Below are 24,583 nucleotides of genomic sequence, written 5' to 3' on the forward strand. Positions count from 1 at the left end.
ATTTAGAAAATCTCATTCAAGAGTCAAAAAAAAAATTAAAGTAGATGTACTACTGGCACATTTTAGAAACAGTAAGTCTTAAACTAAATATCCTTTCTTGAATTTTCAAGACTTCTGTTAATATACATTTTTTTGGAGGAGAAGAGATTTTTTCTATCTCATTGCCTTTGCTCTATACTTTTTCTCAGCAATCCCACTAAATTCAAGCTTTTACTCTTGCCTGAAGTGCTTTCTTGGTGTAGCTGATTTTAAACTTCTCCCCCCTTGTCTCCCAGCAATCCCATCAAGATACAATCCTTATGGATTTCTTGCAAATTCAGTTTAGTGCAGCTTTTTCATTTCCCCACAACTTTACCTCCTTTTACTCACTACATGCCTCCTGCTTCTTCCTACTTCTAACTTCCAGGCTGATTTCAGTAAATGATTGTTAAAGAGAAAAAAAGTCCTTCATCCTTGTCTGGGTGTTTGCACTCAACATGAGCAACACAGGTTTCCTTTGCTCTCTGGGTGAATGTGTGTGTCCCACAGCACAGCCCTGCTGGTTTCCTTGGCCTCTGTTCACAGTGGGTGTAACATCTGCAGCCACAGCATCTGTGTCAGATGCCTCCAGTGTTGGAATTGAATTGCTGGACATCAATTTTTATTCTACCCTCTGAGAAAATATAACCCAAATATTTTTTTTGTTTCTGTGAGGTTTTTTTTTTTTTTAATATGTATCTTTGCTGAACTGTGCTATTTTTTTTTCCTCTTATCTCTCATTTCTCTGTATTTTGATCTTTCACTATCACTGCTTGCTTGCTAGAAGATTAAATCCAGACTACTTTTCTTCCTTTGTGTAGCAAAAATCCAGGTGTTATTTCAATAGCTAAATTAGAGCAGGCTCCACTCATTCCTATTCCAGGCACAACCATGATATCATCTATTATCAAAGCTCCAGCTCCTTAAAATGGTAAAAGTAGCTTGTTAGCTTCCTTTAGAATCTCCTGTGTTCCCCACATAGTTTGCTCTCCTTTTTAAAAGTTTATCACTCACTCATGTGACACATTTATTCACTGACTGCAAATTATTCAAATTTCTCACCATGAGTTAGAAAAAATTAAATAAAACAACTGCTTTAGAACTAGTTATTGTCATAAAAGGAGTGATATCTGAATGCTTTTTCCTGGAACATGACACTTGCTGATATAGCATAAAATTGACCAACTGTTCTCTTGACTTTACTTTTATTTGTGTATTTAAGAGTAGTGTTTTATTTAGTGCTCAGCTTCTGTGTTTTGTTCAACAGTAATGCAGAGCCCATGGAGAGATTCCATTTAGCACTTTACTGTCAGTGCTGTGCAGCACAAATCCCTTCAGAGCAAAACAATTTGTTCTAAAGAGATCTGAAAGCCACATTAAGAAACAGCTTCCATAGAAGCCTTTTCCCAAATTGTCATGCCTTTCAGTCAGATGTTTCTGGAGTTATTTTAAAGAGGAGATGTCAAGACCTTTTGATGAGAAGCAGAAAAATAGGAGGCTTTCAGCTGGAATTTAAAAATTCCTGGGTGACCCAAGGAGCTGTGGGTGACATCCTCTCCTGTCTGAGGGGCCATGAACCAGGGCCATGCTGAGGTCCATGGGCTGCTCAAATGCCACTCAAAAATTCCTAATATTTTGAGTTTATGTACTTGCAAGTGGGATTACTTTTGTGGGAAGAAAAAGTTAGGATTAAAGTCCTGGTTTCTGAGTGTTAGGAAGTATTCTTCCTATAACCATAAATTTCCTTCCCTTGTCACCCACACAGACAACCAACCTCTTTCTACTCTAAAATTGGTATAAAGTGCTTATACACCACTATTAGTTTTCCCAGGGCCACCAGAAAACCATTTTAATATACAAGTAGCAATAAGACTTTTTTTTAATAAAACTAAACCCCCTCATTTGTAATGTGGCATTTCTAACTCTCCACGAAGTCTATAAATCTGGTTATACTTCTAATGTAAGAGCTGCAATAAATCATCAATGTCAGCAGAGTAGAGTATTAATTACAAGAACACCAGTTCAGAACTAATCCAGGCACTTGGTTTAGGTGTTTAGCTCAGTGAATTACTGAAGATGGTATTTGCTTTGCTTTGGTAATTTCCTCTGTAAGTAGTGGTTATTACTGAAGATTTATAGTAAAATTGACATAATATTTATGTATTTAAAAACACATCATTCATAAAATATGCTTCTCTTTTCTATTACTCTCAGTTGCTGCAAGTACTAAGAAAGATTAAAAATTAAAAAATTCTTTTTTAAGCTGGGACATTGTTCTGGAAAATGCCCCTTGCAGTTCAGTTCTCACTGGCAGAGGAAGGAATGAACCTGTATGTTAAGCCTTGCTGTAGCCACTGAGCTTATCTTAGAACAATGTTTTATTTTAACTCAAGTGAAAAAGCTTATATGATATAAAGACTGCATTAGTTTTATCTTTTCAGTGAGATAAGGAAAGCATGATCTTTTTCCTTCTCCATCATTTCCTCCTCCCTCACAGTTAAGTTCCAGCCAATTAGAGCAATAATCTATGCCAGAATGGCTTTTGGTACTCAATTTATTTTCTAGAACTACTTCTATTTTCACTGAGTGTTAGAGAGATTTTCTAGGCAAGTAATTAGTGCACCTGGAAGATGGAACACACTAAGTACCAATCTTACCTGCAATAAAAATAGAATTCCTTAAAGGAGCATCAAAAGGAGAAAATGAACATATTCTATGCCACAGTCCCCTTGTGGCTGGGGAGATGGAAAATGTAAGATTTTTCAAATACTGATATTTTAAGGAACACTTCTAATCTCAAGGGAATAAAGTTAGTATGACAGGACTGGGTAAAAGCAGAATGGCAAACAGTATTCTTTCCTCTTGAGGGAAAACATTAGTACAGAGGCATTGGGTAGAAGCTGAATTACATCCTCAAATTCCTTCCAGCAAAATTGACTGAATTTTAATCATCGATGGCAATATTGCATTCGTTCACTTGATTTAATATCTGCTGAAGGAATGTCATCCACCTCTTGCAGATACCTGCAGGCCTTCTGTATTTGCACTGATTTAGCTAAACCCATGGGAAATGCCACCTCTCTGGGGGTGCACCCTACAGGGGTATATTCCTGCATCAAACCAGGGAGAGATTCCACACTCCAACAGCCACTAGGAAGCTAGGATGTAAAACTGATTATAGTTTTAAGAGAGATCTAAAGGTGGCAGAGCTACTAAAAACCCAAGAATTCAGTGTTTAGTGATGGTTATAAAATTTATTATCTTTGAATAATGCTATTTAATTAGATCACAGATATCAAAATACTCCGTGAAGTCAAGGATATTGATAAATTAATTATTGATGAAAATTACTTTTCCTTAACTCTTTTGGATTAAAATGCAGTGAGAATTCAAGCTACTATAATTTTCCTGAGATCATTGAAACCTTTATTATAGCCTAATTGCTTTATTTCTCTTCTGATTAGAAGTTTCAAAATTGGGAAAAGATTTGGATTTGAACCTTTTTCTTGAAATCTTATACAGCTATAATGAATGTTCACAGAATAATGATATAATGCTAATTTCTGAATATGTTGAGATGAAAGAATCAGCGAAAGTAACTCAAATTCATGAAAGAATATAAACTTGTTTATGGTGTTAATTTTGATATGCAAGCGTGTCTGACTCTCAACTTGCAAACACACTAGCAGAGAGAAAATCTTACAGGATCTTTAATGTCCTGGGGAAAAATTCTGGTCATTCTTATCAGTAGGCTTTGCTACTGAATTAAATGAATTTCACCCCAACAGATTTATGGAAGACACACAATAACTTTCTATTTCCCTATAGATCTGAGAGGTTCAAAGGATTCATAAGGCCTGAGGAAGTACTAGGAAAGGGAAAAGATCTAAAAGAAAACAGTAGCACCAAGGGGAAAGAAAGGCCAGCAATATTTTGCATTTCCATGATATGGCTCACTCTTTCTGGCATGATCTACTCTCCATCACCAAAATTCAGCTTGGGAGAAGCTGGGCAAACTACTGGCACAGAATACACTTCTGACCCCCGACAGCAAAGCAAAACTGTTGGCCTCAGATACAAAGGCAAATCCTACTATTAAAATTGTCATAGGTCTTGAATGGCTTTGCTTAAAAAAAGAAGTTTAGAGCAAAAATGTTGAAAATTAGGCAGCCAATAAAAATTTGCCATTTAAATTATATGTTGCCTTCAATCAAATTTGGATCTAGCTCTGGATCTTGTTAAGTTGCTTAGAAAAGGGGATTTCTGCTAAGTTTTTTTTTTTTTCAAATGTGGCTCAGTTTGTGAGAGAGGGAACATTTTTACATCAGTATCTCCTTTTCATGCAGCATAACCAACTTTTGCTACTCTCCAGCACCTTAAATGGTACCTAAAAATAACCCCAGAATGATCCCTGAATGGAGGCTGCCACCAAAAGAGAGGCGATGGTGCCATTGTTCCTACAGCTTCTCAGCCAAGTTCTTCTTTGGTTCACAAACTAGAAACCACCATTTCCAAAGTGCTTATTTATCTTAAATTCCTGAACTGAGATGTTGCAGGCACAAAGGAAGGAGTACCCCAGTGCTCTGTTGTCTCAGCATTATGTGCTCAGGGATTCCTGCCGTTCAAACTCGCTGAGTTTATTTTAGGACTGGTTTCTGCAAGGATTAAGGAAGGGTTCTGCTCCAGATGGGGCATAATAGAGTGCAGCTGGAAAATTGTTTGAAGGGATATAAAGAACTTTTCACTGGCCAGAAAATAGTGGTAGTACTGGAATAACTGTGTTCAGGCTGAATTTGGACATTTTTGTGAACGTTGATGCCTCTTCCATTCCCTGATAGAGGCAATGATGGTAATGGAAAATGAAGAGACTGTTAACAGCCTGTGTTGTCCAGGATTAAACAAGTACTCTTATGAAGCTGAAATCAGACTCTGTGTAGAACAAAAGGAATAAAAAAAAGCCAGATAATAATAACATCAGTGAAAATGAAGCTTAAGGATGTATTCTGAACAATTTGAATGACACTTTCTTGGAATGTTCTTTCTGGGATGGCAAATCAATGATCATGTGGAAGTGGGGACATAAACAGAGAGTTAAGAGCTATGTGGAATAATGGTTAAAAAAATAAGCAAAAGAAAGAAACAAGTGGTGGCTTTGAGAAAGCAAACTTCCAGTAACAAAGGAGACTTAGCAACTTTAAGACATGACCCTTCTTCTTCTGATCAAAGAAAAATAGGAATGTTGTCAATGTAATATAGTTATCTTTAAAATGGCAATGAGCTAATAGATCCTTTGCATCTCTGCATTTTTATTAGAATTAGAGGAACTGCTGCTGATATTTCAAAATTAAAACACAAAATCAATCTCATCTTTCCCTTTCATTCCTCTGAAGTATATTTTTATTTTTTCTGTGATCTGCCACTACAGTCCTAACCGCTTGCAAGCAATTCGATTTCTAACAAGGGCAAATGCAATTTATTCTATTTCAGTTTGCTGAGAGGAAATATACTCTAATACTAATTATTGAAGTGTGTTCTTCAAAACAGTTTCCTTCCTTGCCAAGTTTTAGATGTTGGAAATAAATTCAGTTAGTCTTTGACATATTAGGAATTAGTGCTTTATATGGGGGCCTTTAGCCTATCAGGACTAAACCCAAAAGGTTCTTTAAAGTCTGTGGGGTCTTTTCTTCATGACTATGAGATTTCACTGCCAATCTGACACTACAGAACAAATTTTTGCCCTCTTTGCATCTGTTCCATAGACATGATATTGCAGCTTCTACCGACCAATAGTAACGTTTCCCTTCAAAGTTTGTAAAACTAATTCTGAGGAAAAATAAAGCTGTAGAGCTATAAAATAGGAATTACTCTTTTCACCTAAAACAGACAGCAGTAGCAGTATTCACATGCATTTTTCTGAGGCCATGTTGTTGTTTTCTTTATTTGGGGCCTAATCTAAGATAAAAGAGTTTTTCCTAAATAACTTGTCTAGTTTCTGTGCAACCTTTGCTTGTTCAGGGTTTCCCATGTTTACACTGCTTTGTTTATAGAGGCTGGAGGGGAATGGACACAAGGCATTACCAGTTTCTAATCCAAGCAGAGCTTCCTCATGCTGAGAATTGCTCTTGATCTGAACAGTGTTGAACAGTATGAGATCCTCATGATATTAAGCTCCTTTTACTTTTATTTAAGACCTATTATTGATGAGTCAGCTTTTCACTACATTGGCAGAATGCCACCCTGGAGTTACACTGGGCAGAATTGTATGCAATTACTCTGCAATTCTAATATCAGTTTCTGAAGCAGGATAGTGAATTAGTATGTTCACTGATCTGCTCTTATAGATCTTTATGTGGGAATTTGGGGAATTCTTTTGTTTCATTTCTGCAGTCATCTTTGAACAGCTTCTCTGCCTCCTGATGTAGGCTGCTATTCAAGAACTGAGATGCATTTGGACAAGTAGTCTGAGAAATGTGAATAGCAGCTATGCTCTGGGTGTCACACTTTTCCCCTAAGTATTAGAGTACGTGGCTTTTCTCATCTAACAGTCCTTTACACCTGAAGCTGTAATCTAGAGTGCTCCATGGAGATGTGATAAATGGGACATAATTTGACTTCAGCTGAAACAGAATAGAAGATGCTGAACTGTCGGAAAAATTATTGCAAAGATTTCCAGTGTTTTCAGGTCTACTAAATTACTTATGGTCTTACTGGTGATGTTTTACTGACATCAGCAAAGGGGAGAAAAAAATGACTAAAGCAGAAATTAAAAATGGTACACTAAGATACATCTTCAACAGTACTTAAATCTGAGAGCTCAGGTGACTATTTTACATAAAATTAAGAATCTGTGGTGAAATGATTAAAATGCCTTCTGTAAGATTTTGTGGGAAAGCAAAAGGTGGGTGTACTAGGGTCATATCATTGGGCATCTCAGAAAAATGCTTTTACATGAAAAATATTGATTACTACATGAGTGTGTGCTTCTGAGGGTGCTGATTGTCTGTTTGGAATTTTCAAACACTCCTAACTCTTCTCAGGTTCTCTGGAGGCATAGAGTTGTCAATACCTCCTTTAATTTGTGTAACTGAAGCTGAATTAAAGGTCAAAAGCTTTAAAAAGATCCTCAAAGCTGTACCCCAGTTGATTATTGTAGGTTAATGAAAGTATATAGGTGCCAAAATATGTGCAAAGATAGGGCACTTGTTTGAATCCTAGTCATGATTTAGGCATTTAGTCTGAAAACTTTTGACAAAGGGCATTTTAGCCCTTAATTATGTGCACAGCTGGTGCCATGAGGAAGAGATGAGCTATTGTCAGCTGTTTAGTATGTCTTGCACTGTGCTACCATTTGGTACAAACGTCTCTTTGGAAGGTAGGAAACCCATTAATCGTGCAATGGAAACACAGCTGTGCAGTCACTAAAAAGACAGGATGCTGGCAAGGGCTTTAGACTATTATAATGCCATATTTACATGTATTTATTTTCTTCTTGCAGCTTATTGTGTGAGAATTCTATTGTTACCAACATACTTCTAACAGTTTTGACCAAAGCCTTTGTGAAGTTCTTACAGCTGATGGGGAACTTTGCAGATAACAACCCTTGAAAGAGAACTGGGAGGAATCAGCATTCATGCAAAAATCATGTCAGTTAAAAAGGAGAAACATCAGGCTGCAAGAATGGCTCTTTTACAGCAGCAGTTTGGTGTTAGGAATCACACAACAGCTCAGATTCCTTAAGGGCTCCCATTGCCCCAAGGCTCTCTGGGCAGGCAAAAGCATTGCTGCTTAAAATAAAGTAAAAAAGCAGGAAAGCTCCCAAAGCCTGCAGGATGCTTTTGGAGAGGTGAGTCCCATCTGCAGCAGAATTCTGGATGTTCTGCAGAGATCCCTGTGTAGCCTCCCCAGCCAGGCCAGAAATAGCATCCTAATTGTGTTTCCAAACACAGGCCTCACAGGAAGAGCAATTATGAACCTGGTGACACATACTCATGCAAGTGTAAGGCAACACAGGGCTCTAATTAAGGTACCTATTATGAATACCCTCAACATTAAAACCTATTTTGACCTATGTGCTGAACAATGTTACTGCATCCCAATTTAGCAGTATTATGTACTATGCACAGAAATACAAAACAGATGGGCTTTTTCCTAGAGATTTATTCCATAACTGAAGAATTTAGTGATAAATCCTGTATTAAAATCATCTAACACAATAACATGAAGTGTCAGTGCTCCCAAGCTAGAGAAAATCATTACCATTGGGGCATAACTATATTTTAAGTAAGAGAGTGAGTGTTTTTATCTCTGTTGTCATTAGATATATTTAGAACTTGCTCATTTATAGCATAAGCCAAATGTCATTGAAATGAAAGGACTTTGGTTCATTATATAAAATTCTACTAAATTAGTTTTCCTGTATGAAAAATTAAGGAAGACTTAAAAGAAGAATCCTACCTCTATTTTTTATCCTTATCACAAATTCCCAGATGAGGGAGTTCTGACTGACTGCATTTGAGGGAATTGTAATTATCAACTTTTACAAAACATGAGATTGTATAAATTGTACCTCAAACTGAAGTTAACCATATTTGTTCTAAGTGGGGGATGTAAAAGTGCACCCTGCTCTGTTTCAGCAGTACATATTGATGATGTGAGAATATGTTCCTAACCCAGGACTAGATTGATTCTGGTTTGCTTTTTCTCTTTGTGCATTCCACAGTTGCTGTTATCAGGGTGGCAATAATTAGGATGGGCTTGATTTCACAGGCCACATACGTAGAGAGGATTCTCTTCACAAAACTAGATGTGCTTTATACAAGTGGGGCACGAGGCTGGATTTTTGTATATCTGCAGACTTAAAAACTAGGGATAAGGGCTAACTATCCCAAGTAGGGAGAAGTGTCTTAGAGGTCACTCTTCAAAGCTCTGGTGAGGTTGATGGAGCACAGCAGCCTCTGCAGAGTTCCATAAAGCTGTGTTGGCTCTGCAGCAGCTCTCACAGCCCCAAGCAGTCTGACTCCACTGCACAGAGCAGCACACATGAGAGCCTCATTTGTGATTCAGGGCAGTTCCAGAGCAGCTAGGGCACAAGTCTCACTTTGGAAGTTCCTTACACATTTCTCCACATGCCAATGTGATTTTGGCCTATCTGTTATAATTCCAATTGGTATATGTTAGCTAATTGCTGGCATCTGATACTGTGCTGGAAGAGTAAACTACAACCTTAACAATCTATGATCTTTATTAATATTTAAATAAAATGTTTAATGTTTAAACAGATTGTAAAAACTTTAATGAAACCATTTGGAAAGTAGTTTGCATATGATATTATGTTCCTTAGCCTACCAGCATCAAAAATTACATCATTTTTCAACAAGATGAGCTTTTCTGTAGAAATGCTGCTTCATTACAGTTCTGGGTTACTTCAGGGTATGAATTACATTTCAGTGTGTCATTTTCCAGTTTCTGTGCTTAAGAAATTTAAGGAAAATTTTTATTTCTTTCTTTTTCAAGATAATTTATCTTCCTCATAGGTTCAAAGTACTTTTCTTTATTCTCTGTGTATGTGTTTAGACACTAGGATATGATATTCTTCATAAAATGCTGGTGACAAAGGGGCACATGCCTTATGGGAGCTAATGAGGCCAGAGCACAACTGCACATTCTCAGTTAAGGAATCACTAATGCAGGTGCACAAAAAGAGGGAAAATAGAAACTACAGAATGAATTATGGAACTGAATATTCTAACAAAATTTCTGGATGTGGACAGTCAATATTTTCAGTATTATGGGTAGGAAAATTCATATAATTTATTATATAAACCATAAATGATGCAGGTAATTACTGATGCACCAGAGTTATGAAGTCTGCTGTTATTGGTTACTCATAGCAATGATTTCTAGCTGTTTACCATCCATCATGCAGCTCACAGCTGAAAGAGAGGAAACAATTACAGCATTTTCACATAAATTTAAGGGGAGTCACATGTAAAGAGACTGCAGATTAACATTCTTTTAGCATGGTGAAGTAATCAGGAACATCAGTCAGATAATGAGGGATTTTGTTAAGAAATTCAGACTGAAAGACATGGTAGTATAATTTCTTCTGCAGAAATCAAGATTTTCTTGTGTTTTTATGATTCTTCTTGTTAAACCCATACAGTAAGCAGCTTTAGATTTCTTTATAGCATTGCCCTGTTCTACAGGGTTCCATAAGATCTTATGGTACATCTGGTCAAACAATGCACCTGGCGTGTTTCCAACATTCATCTTTTTCTGCTATACACAGAAAATAGCTGTGCAGAGGACTGGAATTCATTGTACACTTCCTGTCAATTGCAATCCATTTTAAAGGTAACAATTATTACAAGCACTCTGCATGTGGTGCATATTCAATTAGAGAGAAGAAGGCAATTGCTGAGCGAGGGCAGGCTGTTTGTGGCAGAGCCAGGGGCTCTGCAGAGATGCTCTGGCTCTGCAGTCAGGAGCACAGGGTTCAGCCAGCACATCTGACACTGCTGGAGCTCAGGAGGGAGGGAAAACTGGAGCTTAGAAGGGAGAGCATGACAAGAATGAGGGGCTGCTGCTCCTCAGGGTACGTAGGCTGGAGCTGTAATGATAGCTAATGTCTAGAGACCTCAGCTTTTGGACTTTTACAAGGGTAGAAGACTCTGGCTTGTGTTCTTTTCAATATAGGTTAGTTACCTCAAAATTAGAAATAGTTTTTACCTACAGTTTCAGATATCTGATCCCAATAGTCATAAGATAAATGCTGCATAAACCATTCTTTTTCAAACTGTGCTTACAACCCTTTTATGTATGTGTCATTTCCTTCTCTCAAAAAGAAAAAAATCTAAGGGCATTTCTGTGTTTTCCCTGATTGCTTTCAACAGCTGCAAAATGAAGATTTTTGCTATAGGCCTTGTCTTAAAAAATGAAAAAAAATCTGGGTGAAATACCAGAAGACAAGATCAAGGTTTTTCCTTAATATTACTAATTTCTGAAATATTTAAGCAAAACTGGCTAAAACATTGGCAAAACGAACTAATGCTATTCCAGGACAATAAAATCTTCCCAAATGCTATTTTATTTTCAGACTCTTGTTATCAAAAGGAGTATCTTCTCCAGACCTTTCTACTGAACCCTGTTAGTTGGTCACCTGTGCTGTTTCCTGGGCAGCCCTGCCTGAAGCCTCTGTCTTTATCACTTTTGAGTCTGAACTTGCAGGAGTTCAAGGAGGTTGGAAAACAGAGAATTTTATTTTGTTCAGCTGCAGAAAGGGAACCATTAGACAGTGCCCATCAGAGCTAACTTGTATGCTCAGTCCCCACTGAAATGGACAAATGTGCTTCATGCATGCAACCTATCTAATGCTCACCAAGAATTTGGGCTTTACTGGATTCTTAAGGCAAAGACCTCTTGTGTATTACTGAAGAGTGCCAGACCTGAATGCATTAGCCAAAAAGATCTTCCAGTTTGCTCTCAGAGGACTATCAGAGAGCCAGCTATATGCCTTGGAAGATAAACCCCCCATTCTGGTATGAAATTTTCCTGTAGGCACTGTGATTGAGGCGTGCTGGGAAAACAGATTCCTCCTGTACAGCACAGATGCAAAGACAGATTAGAATCTGGTAGTGGTGCTAACCTTTCTGAGAGATAACTTCTCTCTCAGTCTTTCTCTCTGCCAATCATTTGTGTGGAAATACCTGACCTCTTGCAGTGCCTTAAAGGTCATTTGCCCCTAAGAAGAGGGAACAAATCACAACAACTGTCAATTAGGCTGCTCATTTCAAAAGGATGAGAATTATCCTTGTGTATCTTTGTGTTGGGGTAGCTCTGCCTTGTTAATAATCTAGGGCATTTTACTCTAAGCAGGGTTTTCCTCTGCCTAGAAATACTCTCAATTTTTTATAAATTGAATTTGAATTATAAGAGCCATTATAATCTGACATTTGTGCATGTACTTTTCTTCCTAGAAGTATAAACTCATTATCTATAAACAGTTCAATGTTTGATAATAGAAAATAGTAGGCATTAGCCAGAGATAAATTAATGTAGGTTGTGTAATATAGAAGCAAGCCCAGCTCTCTTTGTTTGGTCTCTTAAACACTCACACAAATAGCAGAACCAAGCTGCAGGGCACACACATGTCCAGTGTGACTGTGGAGGGTTTAAGACAAAGGCACCAAACCATTTCATTTTGTGCTGCAGCTCCCTATGAAATTAGAGGGGCTGCTTCTCCCAGCTATGAGTGCTGGATATCTGGAGTGGGACCCTCACAGAGCAGATGAAGTTTGGGTGTTGGTAGTGCAGTCATCTCTCCCCAGCTGCTCTCCTTCTCTCACAGAAAGGTAACAACAGCAGCTGCAGCTCCTGGCATGTGCTTTTAACAACAAACTCAGGAGAAATCATTCTGCCTACTAAAGCAGAATTTGCAGTGCATTATTTATTTTCTTCTCTAAAGACAGCTGATGGGAGAATCCTATAAGACAGAGTTATGTATCTGGAGAAAGGAGATGTTGGCTGTAGCTCTGCTTGTGACCAGTTTACAAGATCCATAGGCCAGCAGAAAGCAGTAGAATGTCAAGATCCCAGTGATGGTGCTTCATTGGGGTACAGTGACTTCAGTCACCTCTCTGCCTTTAGTCCTGCAATGCTCTTTTTAGTAAACATTGTCTGTTGGCATTCAGGTAACACTCCTTTGATCAACTGATTTTTTTTTTTCCCTTTTCAGTTGATTTGGATACTTCTATTGCCATACTTTACTTTTGCTCTACTGTTTTACTTTGCTTCTGAAGTGAGTCCATAATCATGGATGGAACAGCTCCCCAGGGAAGTGGTGGAAATGCCATCCCTGGCACTTTTCAAAAAATGAGTAGATGTGGCATGATGGTATTTGGTTGGTGATTGGACTTGATGGTCTTGGAGATCTTTTCCTACCTCAATGATTCTGTTATTCTAAGTCTAAAGTCTGTATTAGACTATACCATAAAATATTAGGGTCAAGAGACCATAAGGATCTGATTTGCAGTTTTTGAGAAACTACAAAAAGTTTTATGACTGTTTTTTCAGCATGTTTTGATTAATGTGATTAATTAGAATTAAATTAATATGCTTAAAACCACAATCCTTTTACACCAAAGTGTCTTTGGAATGCAGATTATTTTCTAATCCAGAAATCAGCTGACTGATCCCTAGCCAGTGTCCTTGTTGGAAGGAAGCTGCATCATCAATGAGCTAGGAACCTTTTGAAAGCTTCATGTATTTTTCAGGGATTTCCAGGAAATATTAGCTGCTCCCCTTTAAAGTAATGACTTTTATTAATCAGAGATAATCATGTCTGCTTTATAGTGAGAAAGAGATTAAAATTTGAAGCAATCAGTACTATGACCATCAGTGAGCAAAGCCCAAGAGCAGTCTGAACTTTGAGCCCTGCAGTGCAAACTGATCTGCTCAAGCCCCTGCGTGAGACTGGATCTTGGTAAAGTTACTCCCAAGTTAAGCAGCAGTGATGTTTGTCTCATTCTCCTGCCTGTGTTAAACCTTGGAGGTGAAGGGCCACTGAAATCTTAACTTGGAATCTTGTGCACACAGCACGCCCAGTGCTGCTGAACAATCAGGCCAGGAGCTCCTGGCTCTCAGGCAGCTTGTTCCCTTAATGGGCTTGCTAGCAGAAACAAGAACCCAGGTGATAACTGTTTAACTCCTCATGGGATTAGAAAGGCTGCTACAACTAATTTGAGAAAGCAACCTTCAGCAAAAGTTAGACACAGCTGTTTCAGAGGTGACCATGAGAGCAAGGCTTAGCTTGGGGAATGAATGGGGACAGGCAGGGCAGGGTGTGACCTGCTCCCTTGGTGGCTGGACATGCTTTCCTCTGTCTTCTTGTAATTCTCTGGCTCTTCTTACATAGGTGATGCATTTCACAATTCCCTTTCCCGAATTTGTAACTTGCTGACATTTTGTCTGCAAAGAGAATTCTTCACATCCTTGCACACTTAACCTAAGAGAGGTATTGCCCTGCCCCATTCTCATTGTTGCAGTTGCTCCCCAGAGTTAAAGGAACATAACCAGAAGAGATACAACTCATACTTATGGCCATTAATCAGTACTCCACCACTAGGAAAATGTGCTGGCCTTAGCTTGGCATTTGAGTGAAAGTGATAGAGGGCAGAGAGAAACACAGAGCAAGGAATGTCTTATCTTCCTGTAGAAAACACAATCTTATCCATGAGTCCTTTTCTAGAGGTGACCTGTAGGGATTTACACTCTGCCCACTCTTAACAAACCAGGGATTTCTGTTTATCTCACAACACCCTGCCCAGCCTCTGACTTACTTGTAGCAGAGCAAATCAGCCCAGCCCAGCTGTACATCTGAAGCCTAATGTAAAATTGGAGCTGTAGAGTCCCAAGATTTAGAAGCAACTGTCTGGCTGCAGCATAACATCAGGGGAGATAACAGCTGGAAATAATTCTGGAGAAAGCTGCTCAGAATCAAATAGCTTTCAATCAGATCCCAGCAGTTTCATCTTCTCCTTCACTAAAGATACATTGGATAAATTAAGCTTTAGGTGCCTGAAATTCAGGAGCACTCATGTTGGAGCTAGCCTTGCTGCCGTGGAGGGCAAGGTCAATCTCACTGTTAAAATCATGATGGCTGTTGTCAGGTCACTGATGATGACTTAAAATGACTTCCATAAATACTCAACCATGTTCAAAAAATGACAGTAAAACCACACAGAATGTTTATAAATACCTAATGAAAATGGGGATAATTGAATGGAATGAAATCTATCTAAAGACTCCATTTTCACTAATTTTTTTTAATCTACTTTTCTTAAGAGAGTGTTAAAATAATTCATTTATTTGTGAAAAGATTAGTGTTGCTTTATAGTTTCAGATTCTGTAAGTTTCAGATGCTTGAAATCTAATATTTCTCTTTCATGAAATCTTAAACAGTGATTGACAGAATAATAAAGGATACATGGGGACTAATAATTACACGGCATCTTTTAACTGGCCTTTTTAATAGACCTTCTTAAATTCTCATTTAAGAACTGTAGATAAGTTCTCATTTTACATCAGTGACTGAAGAGAAACTTTTTACTCTTTTTAGAGCAAAGGATGATGTATTATGGGAAATGCAGAACTTGGCACCGGGGCAGAAATACCTTCTCTATCACCCTATAGCAGATTTTACCATCAAGCCATAAAATTTTAAAAGCAAGTAAAAAATGTAAAGAAAATTATGCAAAGCAGTAAAAAAAGTGTTTGTTTAAAAACATCTCATACAATTTTGCAATCTGATTTACAGTTTTAAATCTAATTTCCACAGTTTTTGTTAGCTTCAACTTCAGCCTTAACTCACTGTTTTGTCAGTGTGCATTACAGTTCAGCACTCCTTTCTGAAAGGTCTGTCATATTCTAACAAAAGAGAGAGACTGCTTTGGAATAATTCTACAAAAGAACTGAAAAGCCCTTGATTTTGGCCAGTAATGAGTAATAAAAATTACTTAGATTGGGAGCAAAGCCAACTGTTTGAGTAACAATATTCATTGAAGATGCACTGAAGTTATATATGATTATGAGAATGCCAAGTGTGGCTTATTAAATTTGCTTCAAGAGAATTCTTGGGAGGAGAGAAAGAAAGAGCCAGTGCAGGTCTCACTGAAACAGCTGCATATGAAAGGGCAATATTTGGATTAGAATATAAATTAGAAGAATTCAAAGGAATTCAACAACAATGTTTGAACCATATCATAAAGGAGACTGAAGATTAAGGGCTTATGGGGAAGAGAAAACCAGAATAGGAAAATGTGCATAAAACTCATAGCTCCATAGTGAAACACATAATCTCTTTTCTGAGTGTTCAAGGGTAAATTTGGTTTATCTTCACTATTTTGTTTTGCACTTGTTGAATAGAAGGGAATAACAGAGCAAACATCAAAAAAACCAGGATGCATTTAAACAAAATATGAGTTGATTCTGCTGCTGAAAAGCTTCATAGATAATTAAAAATACCACAGCTTTGGCTTTTTCTCTCTCTCTCTCTTTGAGGCTATGCATCATTAAAATATGCAGAAGAATCCTTAAAAAAACCTTCTATTCAAATTGTTAGTTATATGCAAGGGGAGTAATGGCACATGTAATGCAGTCTTTCTGCAGAACAGAAACAATTCTATAGTAGAGTTCAGTGTTGTTCCCTTTCAATGCAGTTATCAGAGAAAGGTTGGTTCTCTGCTGGAATACTTTCTGAAAGCATCAGACTCTACTGCTATGAAGAAATACAATTGAAAAGACTATACTGTTCAATAGCTAACACTTTATTATGGGAGTAGTGACCAGAAACTTTTTTGTGATCTAAAGTCTGTGAGACTCTAACAGTTGAACTGATACTGTGGCCAGTATTTTTTTCTCTCAAGCAGTTTTTGATAGAAAATTGGATTTTTGATTAAATTGAGATGTGCAAGAAGTGATGAATTTTTCTACGTAAAATTTCCAATGCTTAAAAGAAAGGAATTGCTGAAAAAGGTACAAGATTGCATCATGAAAATTATAGTATTGGGCCATAAGTTTCCATTTTATTCCAGGAGATAGATTTCCTACAACCCGGGGTTTTTGGGACATATGAGTCAACGTTAAAAGGGAAGAAAACTGCATTTAAATGACTTCTACCAGGCTCTAGGTAGTGGCAGGATTGACTAAAATTACTCATGCTGGAAAGTATTTTGAACACTGCAATGCCACAGATCTGAGAACAGCCTCGTGTTTTAAAAAGAATTACAATTGTACTAGTCACTCCTTCAAACAAAACCCAGATGATTGAATTTCACATTTCTAAACTCTAAATAACACATGGAAAGAAGAAATCTCTATCTTTCTAATAATGGCAATTTTTAATGAGACAAATTAAACAATGTCATTGCTTAAATCTGTGGGCCAGACTGCAGTTTATACAATCTCTTTGCAAAAATCCTCAGGGATCCAACCTTACTGGAGCTCTTTGATTTCCTAATTTTGAAGCATTTTTGTATGGAAGTTGGTGTAAGCTGCTATCTCCATACCTGTCTGGCATTTCAGGTCTCTTGGGAAGAACAGATTCTTATATTATTATATTTTTTTTTCTAATCCTGACAATTGTTAGTGTTTTACTGGCAAAATCTCCAGTCTCCCCTGATGAAGACACAAGCCTCTAGCTGTGCCTTGATGAAATGCCATGCAGCTGAATTGCAGTGACTGTCACTCCTTACACCAGTCTAAGACACGAGGTCAGTTATTTCCATGTCCTACCTGTTTAGTTCTCATTTTGGAATCTGCTGACAGATTGTTGTAGGTGTAATGGGCCTGTGTGACTCCACAGAAAAGGACAGCAACAATACCTGGAATTAAAAAAAAAAAAAAAAAAAAAAAAAAAAGAAGAGTTAACTGCTTCTGTTTTCTTAGGCTTGCAAAAGGCTACATAAAAAACCAAATTAGTCTGTTAATAGCTTTTTATAGCAAAAGAAATGTGAGATATATGTTCTAAGGACAATCATGCTTTCATAGAATTTCCACTGTAGTGTATTTGGAAATTCAAGGGCTGTAGAAATTTTTTTTCAAATCATACATGGTATGATCCAACTATAATCTGACAGTAATTGTAAGTGTAGGACTAACATAATTGTAACATGTAGGAATTTGGGCTATTTGAAAGAATTTGGCAGGGACTGAATAGGAAAAGAAAAAAAAAAAGTTGTTACATTTAAATGGTTTGAGATCACTTGGTAGGGAATGACCACAACAGGGTAAAATCATTTCAGTCTGTGCCTGATTGTATCTTATCACAAGCAGTGTGTGGCAATGTCCAGGTGAGCAACAACACATTGCTTAAAAGGGGTGCTCTGGCAGGTGCAAGCTGGGCTGCCCAGAACAAGCAGGTCAGTGACTGTGGACACAGCTATAGTCCCAGCTTGGGGAAGGTCTGGAGGGGCAGGGGAGCAGGATTGTCAGGAATAATAACACATTTGTTTTATAGGGGTTTTTATCAATGCTGCCTTGGCCCTGGCTGTAGCTTACTGGAATCACAGAGTAACATCACTGTGGTGCAGTGTTGTAATTAAAGAAGCTGATAAGATTGTGAGGTCTGGACTCAGATAATGCAGGAGGATCACACATAGGGAGAAAACAGAAAACTAAAAATAGTGCCCACCAGTAGCCGTATGTAAATGGCCATGGAGGAAGAAAGCTCTGTCTTTTTCTTAAACTTGGGGCATGTCTACATAGATAATTATTTACACATCAGCTCAGGGCTTTCTCATGTCCACTCTGATCATTGTTCCCTGAAACCCTGCACACACACTGCCCCAGGCCCGTGGGGTGGCCTGAGCACAGAGCCAGCAGTGGGATCACTGTGTGCCCTCTCTGGGTGTGCTCCCATACAATTGTCACCCTCCACCCCACAGTGCCTGTGCCCTTCAGCCTGCCCCTCACTGCCTCCTGGGCAGGAGCTGCAGTGTGTCCTAATCAGCCTTTTAGCTCTGCTTCCTCACGGGCTGCTCTGCACACTGCTGGATCATTTTCAGCTCACAGGCTGCTCACATCTACTGACATCATACTGATGGGTCTGAGGCAGCAAAGCAAGCAGAAAGATGCCTGTCCAGGTTTAGGCACTATTCATCCTTGTGATGTGATTGTGCTACAGCTTTCTAGGCATGTCTGGGGTTAAACAAGCATGAACTGAAACACATAAACCAGTTCCACTGGAAGCCAAGAGCATGAAGTGAAATGGTGAAAAGAATCTCTGTGTGTTCCCCCAGTCCTGGGCTGGAAACTGGATAAAAGCTCCCTCCCTCTTCTCCAGGATGGTGACTCCTGACTTAACAGGGCCAGCAAGCAGGGGCTCAGTAAGGGGGCAGAGTCTGCAGCCCTGCACCTTAAGCACAGCAAACCCAGTAGAAACAACCTGCTGCTTCAAAAGAATCAACTGGAGCAGGCAGGCTCCAGAGTCCCAGGAAAAGTGGGTGGGAACAGACTGAACAAGTGTCAGTTGCCTCAAGCACTGGTACCTCGACAGGTTCTTTAACAGGCTCATCCAAATCTCTAAATGTTTGAATTCTAGCAGCAAGAGGGCCCTTGAGGTAGATAAAATATCCTCCTGCCCTGAGCCACAGCACAGAAAAGGAAACAAATCAAAGTAATAATTTAGACAATGCTGAAAGGATTTGATTTGAGGGAGGCTGTGTGCGTGGGATCTGTGATTTTCATGTACCAGTTAAATTAATCATTACCTCGCCATGTTTTTCTTTAGACTCTCCTCATATTGCTAACCAAGCAAATATTGGTAAAAAAGATCCAATTTTCTTGCAAGCCCCTCTTTTTTTTCTGGGAAGAACTGAGGCCTGGCATCAATATGCTTTTGATGGAAGAAAAAAGTATGGAGTAAATCCTTCTGATTTGGTTTGGCACAAGGAACAACTGTCATCAGAAAGAAAACAAGGAAACAAATACATGTTTTCCCCCACAAACCACTGCAGACATTTTGTTTGCTTCTGGGTTCTCTTTATATTTTAAATTTACCTGTACTGCTTCTACAGAACACTGACTCTTTAGCCAAGAGAAATTCTACTGAGCTTTTAGTGTGTCTTTGTTTCTTATATTTATTTTAAGTCTGTTTTGATTCTTTTTTTCTAGCTAGACTATGACTTTTCTTCATGGTAAATATTTTGGGGTGTGGTGAGATTGTCACTGCCGAAATACATTCCAAGAAGTTTATATTTTTGTGAGGTCTAATTGCTCTCATAAATGTGTCTAATTCTTTTTTCTCATAACTGTATTTGATTGTGCAGAACTGATCTGGGGAGTTTAAAAATTCTCAAGGCATTAATAATATGCACTGGGATGCTCAAACAATGACATTTCAGTTAAAAATACAGCAATGTTGCTAAGTATCACTAGCTCCAGGCTCAGCAACTGAAATGGAGATAAGAGATTCTGATGCAGCTTCTTCTCTATTAATCATCAGGATGTCAAGTCTTGCATTTTAAAAATTGACTATTAAATTCAGCTGTGATTATAAACTGGCTTTGACTGCTAAGAAACTGTTAATTATGGGTAGTGAGAAAACCAAGAGAGTGTCATGAAGGATAAAATGGCTTAAATCTGATTTTGCAATAAGAATAAATGAACTGAACCATGCAATTATGCAAGTGTAGAAACCAGATATACTCTGTTTCCAGGGAAGACTGGGGGAATGCAGTGAAATATTTCAATTGCTACAATTGAAAGCTTAATATGTACCAGCCATGACTCTCACAATGAATAGTTCATTAGAAGGCTTGGAGAAAATAGTTTGTAATGAATATCCATAAAAATGATTACTTAAGAGTAATGATCAATTGCATGTTAACTGAAAAGGAAAGAGAAGTACCTAAAGAGGCAAACACAGAACCCTTTAGTTACAAGGAAAAGGCAATCTGGGTTTCTTTGCAGCACTATTAAAGCTGGAATTGAAGTTAGCTGGGTAGCAAAATACTGTATGAACAGAGTGAGGCACAGAATGAAGTTGTTTTTGTTTTGGGGCTTGCTTTCACAGAGAAGCAGGTAAGAGCAGATATGGCAATACTGGAGCTGAAAATAGAAAATATCCATTAGAGGCAGGAGGCAGATAAAGCAAGGTGGACCTTTTACTTGTCCTCAGTTTCAGGCTGCTGGAGACAGCTCAGTCACTTGTTACTTGCTTAAGTGGAAAAATCAGCAATTACTGACACAGCACTAAAACTGCAGAACAAAATGCTAACTTAAAGTAAGCAGGGAACGTTTTGAGTTGAAACAGGTGGTAAGTTGTTAAGTACAATACAGCTCATGTTTATTAACAGATTACTGACATTTTTCTCTTAATATAAAAGATGAGACACTTCACAGAAAAATGCTTATATCACTAGTAAACTTTCAGCTTCAGATCAACCTCCTTTTCTTTAGAAATAAAAGCCTTACCATTTTTTTTTATTTTTTTGTAAGAGAGAAATTGAGACAGCTTGTTAGCTGTTAATACAGCTAGAGAATGTAAATTAGTTTCTACAAATATATGTATTTGAAATTGTTGTTGAGTCAAAAGCTAGTAATATAAAAAATATAGCAACTATACAGGAAATTGTACATTTAATAGTATTTTCCTGATAGTCTGAACCTTAAAATTATAGTGTGGGAATTAATTTACAAGTTCTAATCTGAAAATAGCTCCTATATTATCTCTCACTAATAGACAAAATCTTCTTTTACATCATTTCACAAACATGCAAAAAGGAATGTCAGAGAAGACCAGCATGGGCAATGTTCTTTTAATACAAACCTGGAAGTGAGTGGCCACAATCAAAACCTGAGAATTTGCTAATTTGAGAGATTAAAACAGACATTTTTCTCCAGCTGTCAGATCTTTTGGTGGTAAAAAAGAGAATTTAGAAAGAGAAAATCCCCAAACTGCTACCTTCTGGGGGAGCAAAAGAATAGGTAAAAAGTGTGTCTCCATTTCAAAAGATCTGTAAGCAAACCAGTTTTCATACCAACTTAAAAGCTTTCCAGAACTTCTGGGATGCCTCTCTAAAGATGCACTACATCCTGAAATCTCTCAGTAAAGCAGCAGGAACTGGTCTTTCATCAGAGGTGGGGAAATGAGTGGAAAAAGGAACAATGAGGATTGGGTAAAAGAGAAATTATTTAAATCAGATAACATTTACTTTGGAGTCATATTTATGTCAGAATCTCCACAGCATCTCTTGGGATGCAGCTGAATGTGTGAGTGGCAGGAAATGAGACTGTCTGCCTCCAATTGCTGCAGTAACAGGGCCATACACCCAGTGGCAACAATCTCCCTGTCCAGGCTGTTTGAGGGTATCAAGTGTGACTAATAATTTTCTTGATACCAAAGAAAAGATTTAAGGCTTCTTACACCAGACCTGCACCAATGCAGAACCAAAGCCCATGCTTTGTTCATGAGGCTTTTATCTCTGGAGTTGTCTAAGGCTTATTTTATTTTGAAGTGACAGAAAGCAACAAAAGATGGAGCTGAGGGGATTTTTTAGGCCCTTATCTGAGGACTGGTCATTGGTATTGTACCTGGCTGCTTCAAGTAAGACCTGGGCTTCAGTGTTGTACTTTTGTAACCCCAAATGAATTGCTGAATTCAATTTAGACTGGAACTCCTATGGTGACATATAACAGCTTTTACTCTGGCCATGCTAAGAGTGCTTACCCTGTTTATCCTGAACCTCTGCACTAGCAGTAAGACTCCACTATCCACATTTTATGCAGCTGATCTTTGGTCTCAGCTTAATGCCTTGCTAGAATATGTGCTTTTCTCGAAAACATACACATTGCTCTTTTTTTCTTACTGCCTTAGAAGACTGTGCCTACAGCAGCCCCTAAATTAGGCAGACCCAAGCCCTGACTCCAGTAAGGGATTGGCAGCAGACCAGCTCAGTTGTCATCTGTCTCTGCACAGCAGAGCAAGTGCCATTTTCTTACCTATTGTTTTCCTAATTAGGCTTAGATTTCATCCTGTGCTCCTGGGAGGGGCAGAACTAGAGCTTACAAGAGTTGTATTCTCTTTCCTTTTGACCTGGAAGCCAAAGTATCCCTTCTCCCTCTCACTGGCAGGAGTCTGCCTACTCTGCATGACACAGCATGGCACATTTCTAATGAATAAAGAACAGAAAGCCACACAGTTTAGAATTGAAAGCCCAGAATATCTTCCTTGTATGGAATAATGTCAGCTCAGTGAACCAAGGCCCATCAGGCACCAAACTGCCTTGGGCTCACAGTGCTCAGAACTGCAGCCAGAAATGTTTTGGTAGATCCCTTCTGAGAGTGTCCACAAGACCTGCTCACAGCATTTTAAAAAAGCAATGAGGTAGGTGACAGATTCTAGACAAATCACAGCAAACAGACTGGAGGAGTGAACAGCATGAGGATAAATGCACTTTGTCAGCAGTATTAAAGAAAATGAAGTTGGTGACATTCATGCTTGCTATGTCCTAAATAGAAAAGTAGCACAAATTGCCCCAGTGAGACCAGATCTTTGGACTCATCCTGGGTACCTCATTCATAATTTGCTGCTTATTTATTTTTGGAGGAAAAGGAGGAAAAGCTTTCCTGATATAGCCTCTGCTCTCCTGTGAGCCCCTGAAAAAGAAGGCAGGTGTCACAAAGACAGAAACATCACAAAATGTCCAGACAGGAATTGCTGAAGGTGAGGAAGCAGCAGTAATTTATTATCACAAGCTTTTTTGCTTTATAATAATCAGAAATCAAAGAGCTCTGAAAACCAGCAAAGGAACAAAAATCACGCTCTCCAACAATTTTTCCCTTCAAGGTCTATTGTCTTTTTTGTCTTCATAATGCAGGTCTTTACTGAGTAAAAATCAGAGGAGCTTGGCTGCAACTTTGATGCCTTTACACTGAGTCACTGTGTGACTTTGAAGCATGCATCAAATGAACACATACACACAAGTCAATTCCCATACATATTCTTGAGTGTATTTCTGCAGGTAAATGAATCTCTTTTTATTTGAGCAGCTGGTCACTTCAAAGAGCCGTAGATAGAGAAGGTCCAAGTGAGATGACCATGAAATGCCCATGTACATCATGGAGCCTTTCTCAGACCGAGTGATCATTCAAAATTTAGAAAATGTTAATTATAAAACAAGATAACAAGCAATTAATAAATGCAAGATGTACTTTCTTAATTTACTTCAACAAGTGCTTAATTTAAATTATTTATGATTTTTTTTCATAGCCTACTAGTAAATACGATGTAATGAACTTTGCAAATGAAAACATCTCTATTAACACTGACCTCACTCTAGTATTCTGCTATTACAGCTTGGCTCAGCAGTCAGGAATGATATACTCCAGGGCAAATGAGAAAATGCACAAATTAGATTCTACTGCATGAGAATCAATTTATCATGCAAGCGTCACAGCTTGATGATATAGCTATAAGATTAATAACCATAACATTAATTTATAATTTCCAGTTCCCAGTATAACAATAATTGTGTAGTCATCCCAGATTTTTATTTTGATTTGCTGGTTTGATCACATCCATTTTTCAGCCAGGGTCAGGCCCATATATTGTGTGTTATATATCATGGGATATCTTGAGGCAGAGGAATGAAATATTCTCTAAAATATTGACCTGTACTACATTCCATTTAAATTTTATTTTAGAAATCTGCAAGCTAAACAAGTGAGCCCTACCACCTACTTTACCCACTAAAAAACCAGTATAGCCCATTATTTCTAAATTATTAAATACTTCAATATTACACTTCAAAAAGTTCAGAATGATCGAAGGACTGCTGTGGAAAGCATTATAAGAATAAAATTATTTTGCAATTACATTACTTAATAGCTACAGGGAAGTACTAGTCTAGTGTTAATCCTTTGAAGTTCATTTAGAAGGAATGAACAGAGAAAACACAACGGCCAAGGAAAATGAAGATGAATTCAGGCATAAATGTCTAATGGAACCAGTTAATTTTGGAAGCACGTTGACACTGGCAGTGTGGTGCCTTGAATGCAGTGGTGCAGC

The 24,583-nt window shown here is 38.1% G+C and overlaps 1 protein-coding gene across 2 annotated transcripts in view; it reads right to left on the reverse strand.

Annotated features, from left to right (window-relative positions):
- SLC9A9 (solute carrier family 9 member A9) overlaps window positions 1-24,583 on the reverse strand; it is a 174,133-nt gene that overhangs the window by 76,253 nt on the left and 73,297 nt on the right. For both annotated transcript variants that reach the window (XM_059855398.1, XM_059855399.1), the window contains exon 9: window positions 17,308-17,396. In XM_059855398.1, the coding sequence (XP_059711381.1) occupies window positions 17,308-17,396 (89 nt within the window). The remainder of the gene's footprint in view (window positions 1-17,307; window positions 17,397-24,583) is intronic.

This window comes from Haemorhous mexicanus, chromosome 10, assembly GCF_027477595.1.
Source record: "Haemorhous mexicanus isolate bHaeMex1 chromosome 10, bHaeMex1.pri, whole genome shotgun sequence".
NCBI classification, from domain to species: Eukaryota; Metazoa; Chordata; class Aves; order Passeriformes; family Fringillidae; genus Haemorhous; species Haemorhous mexicanus.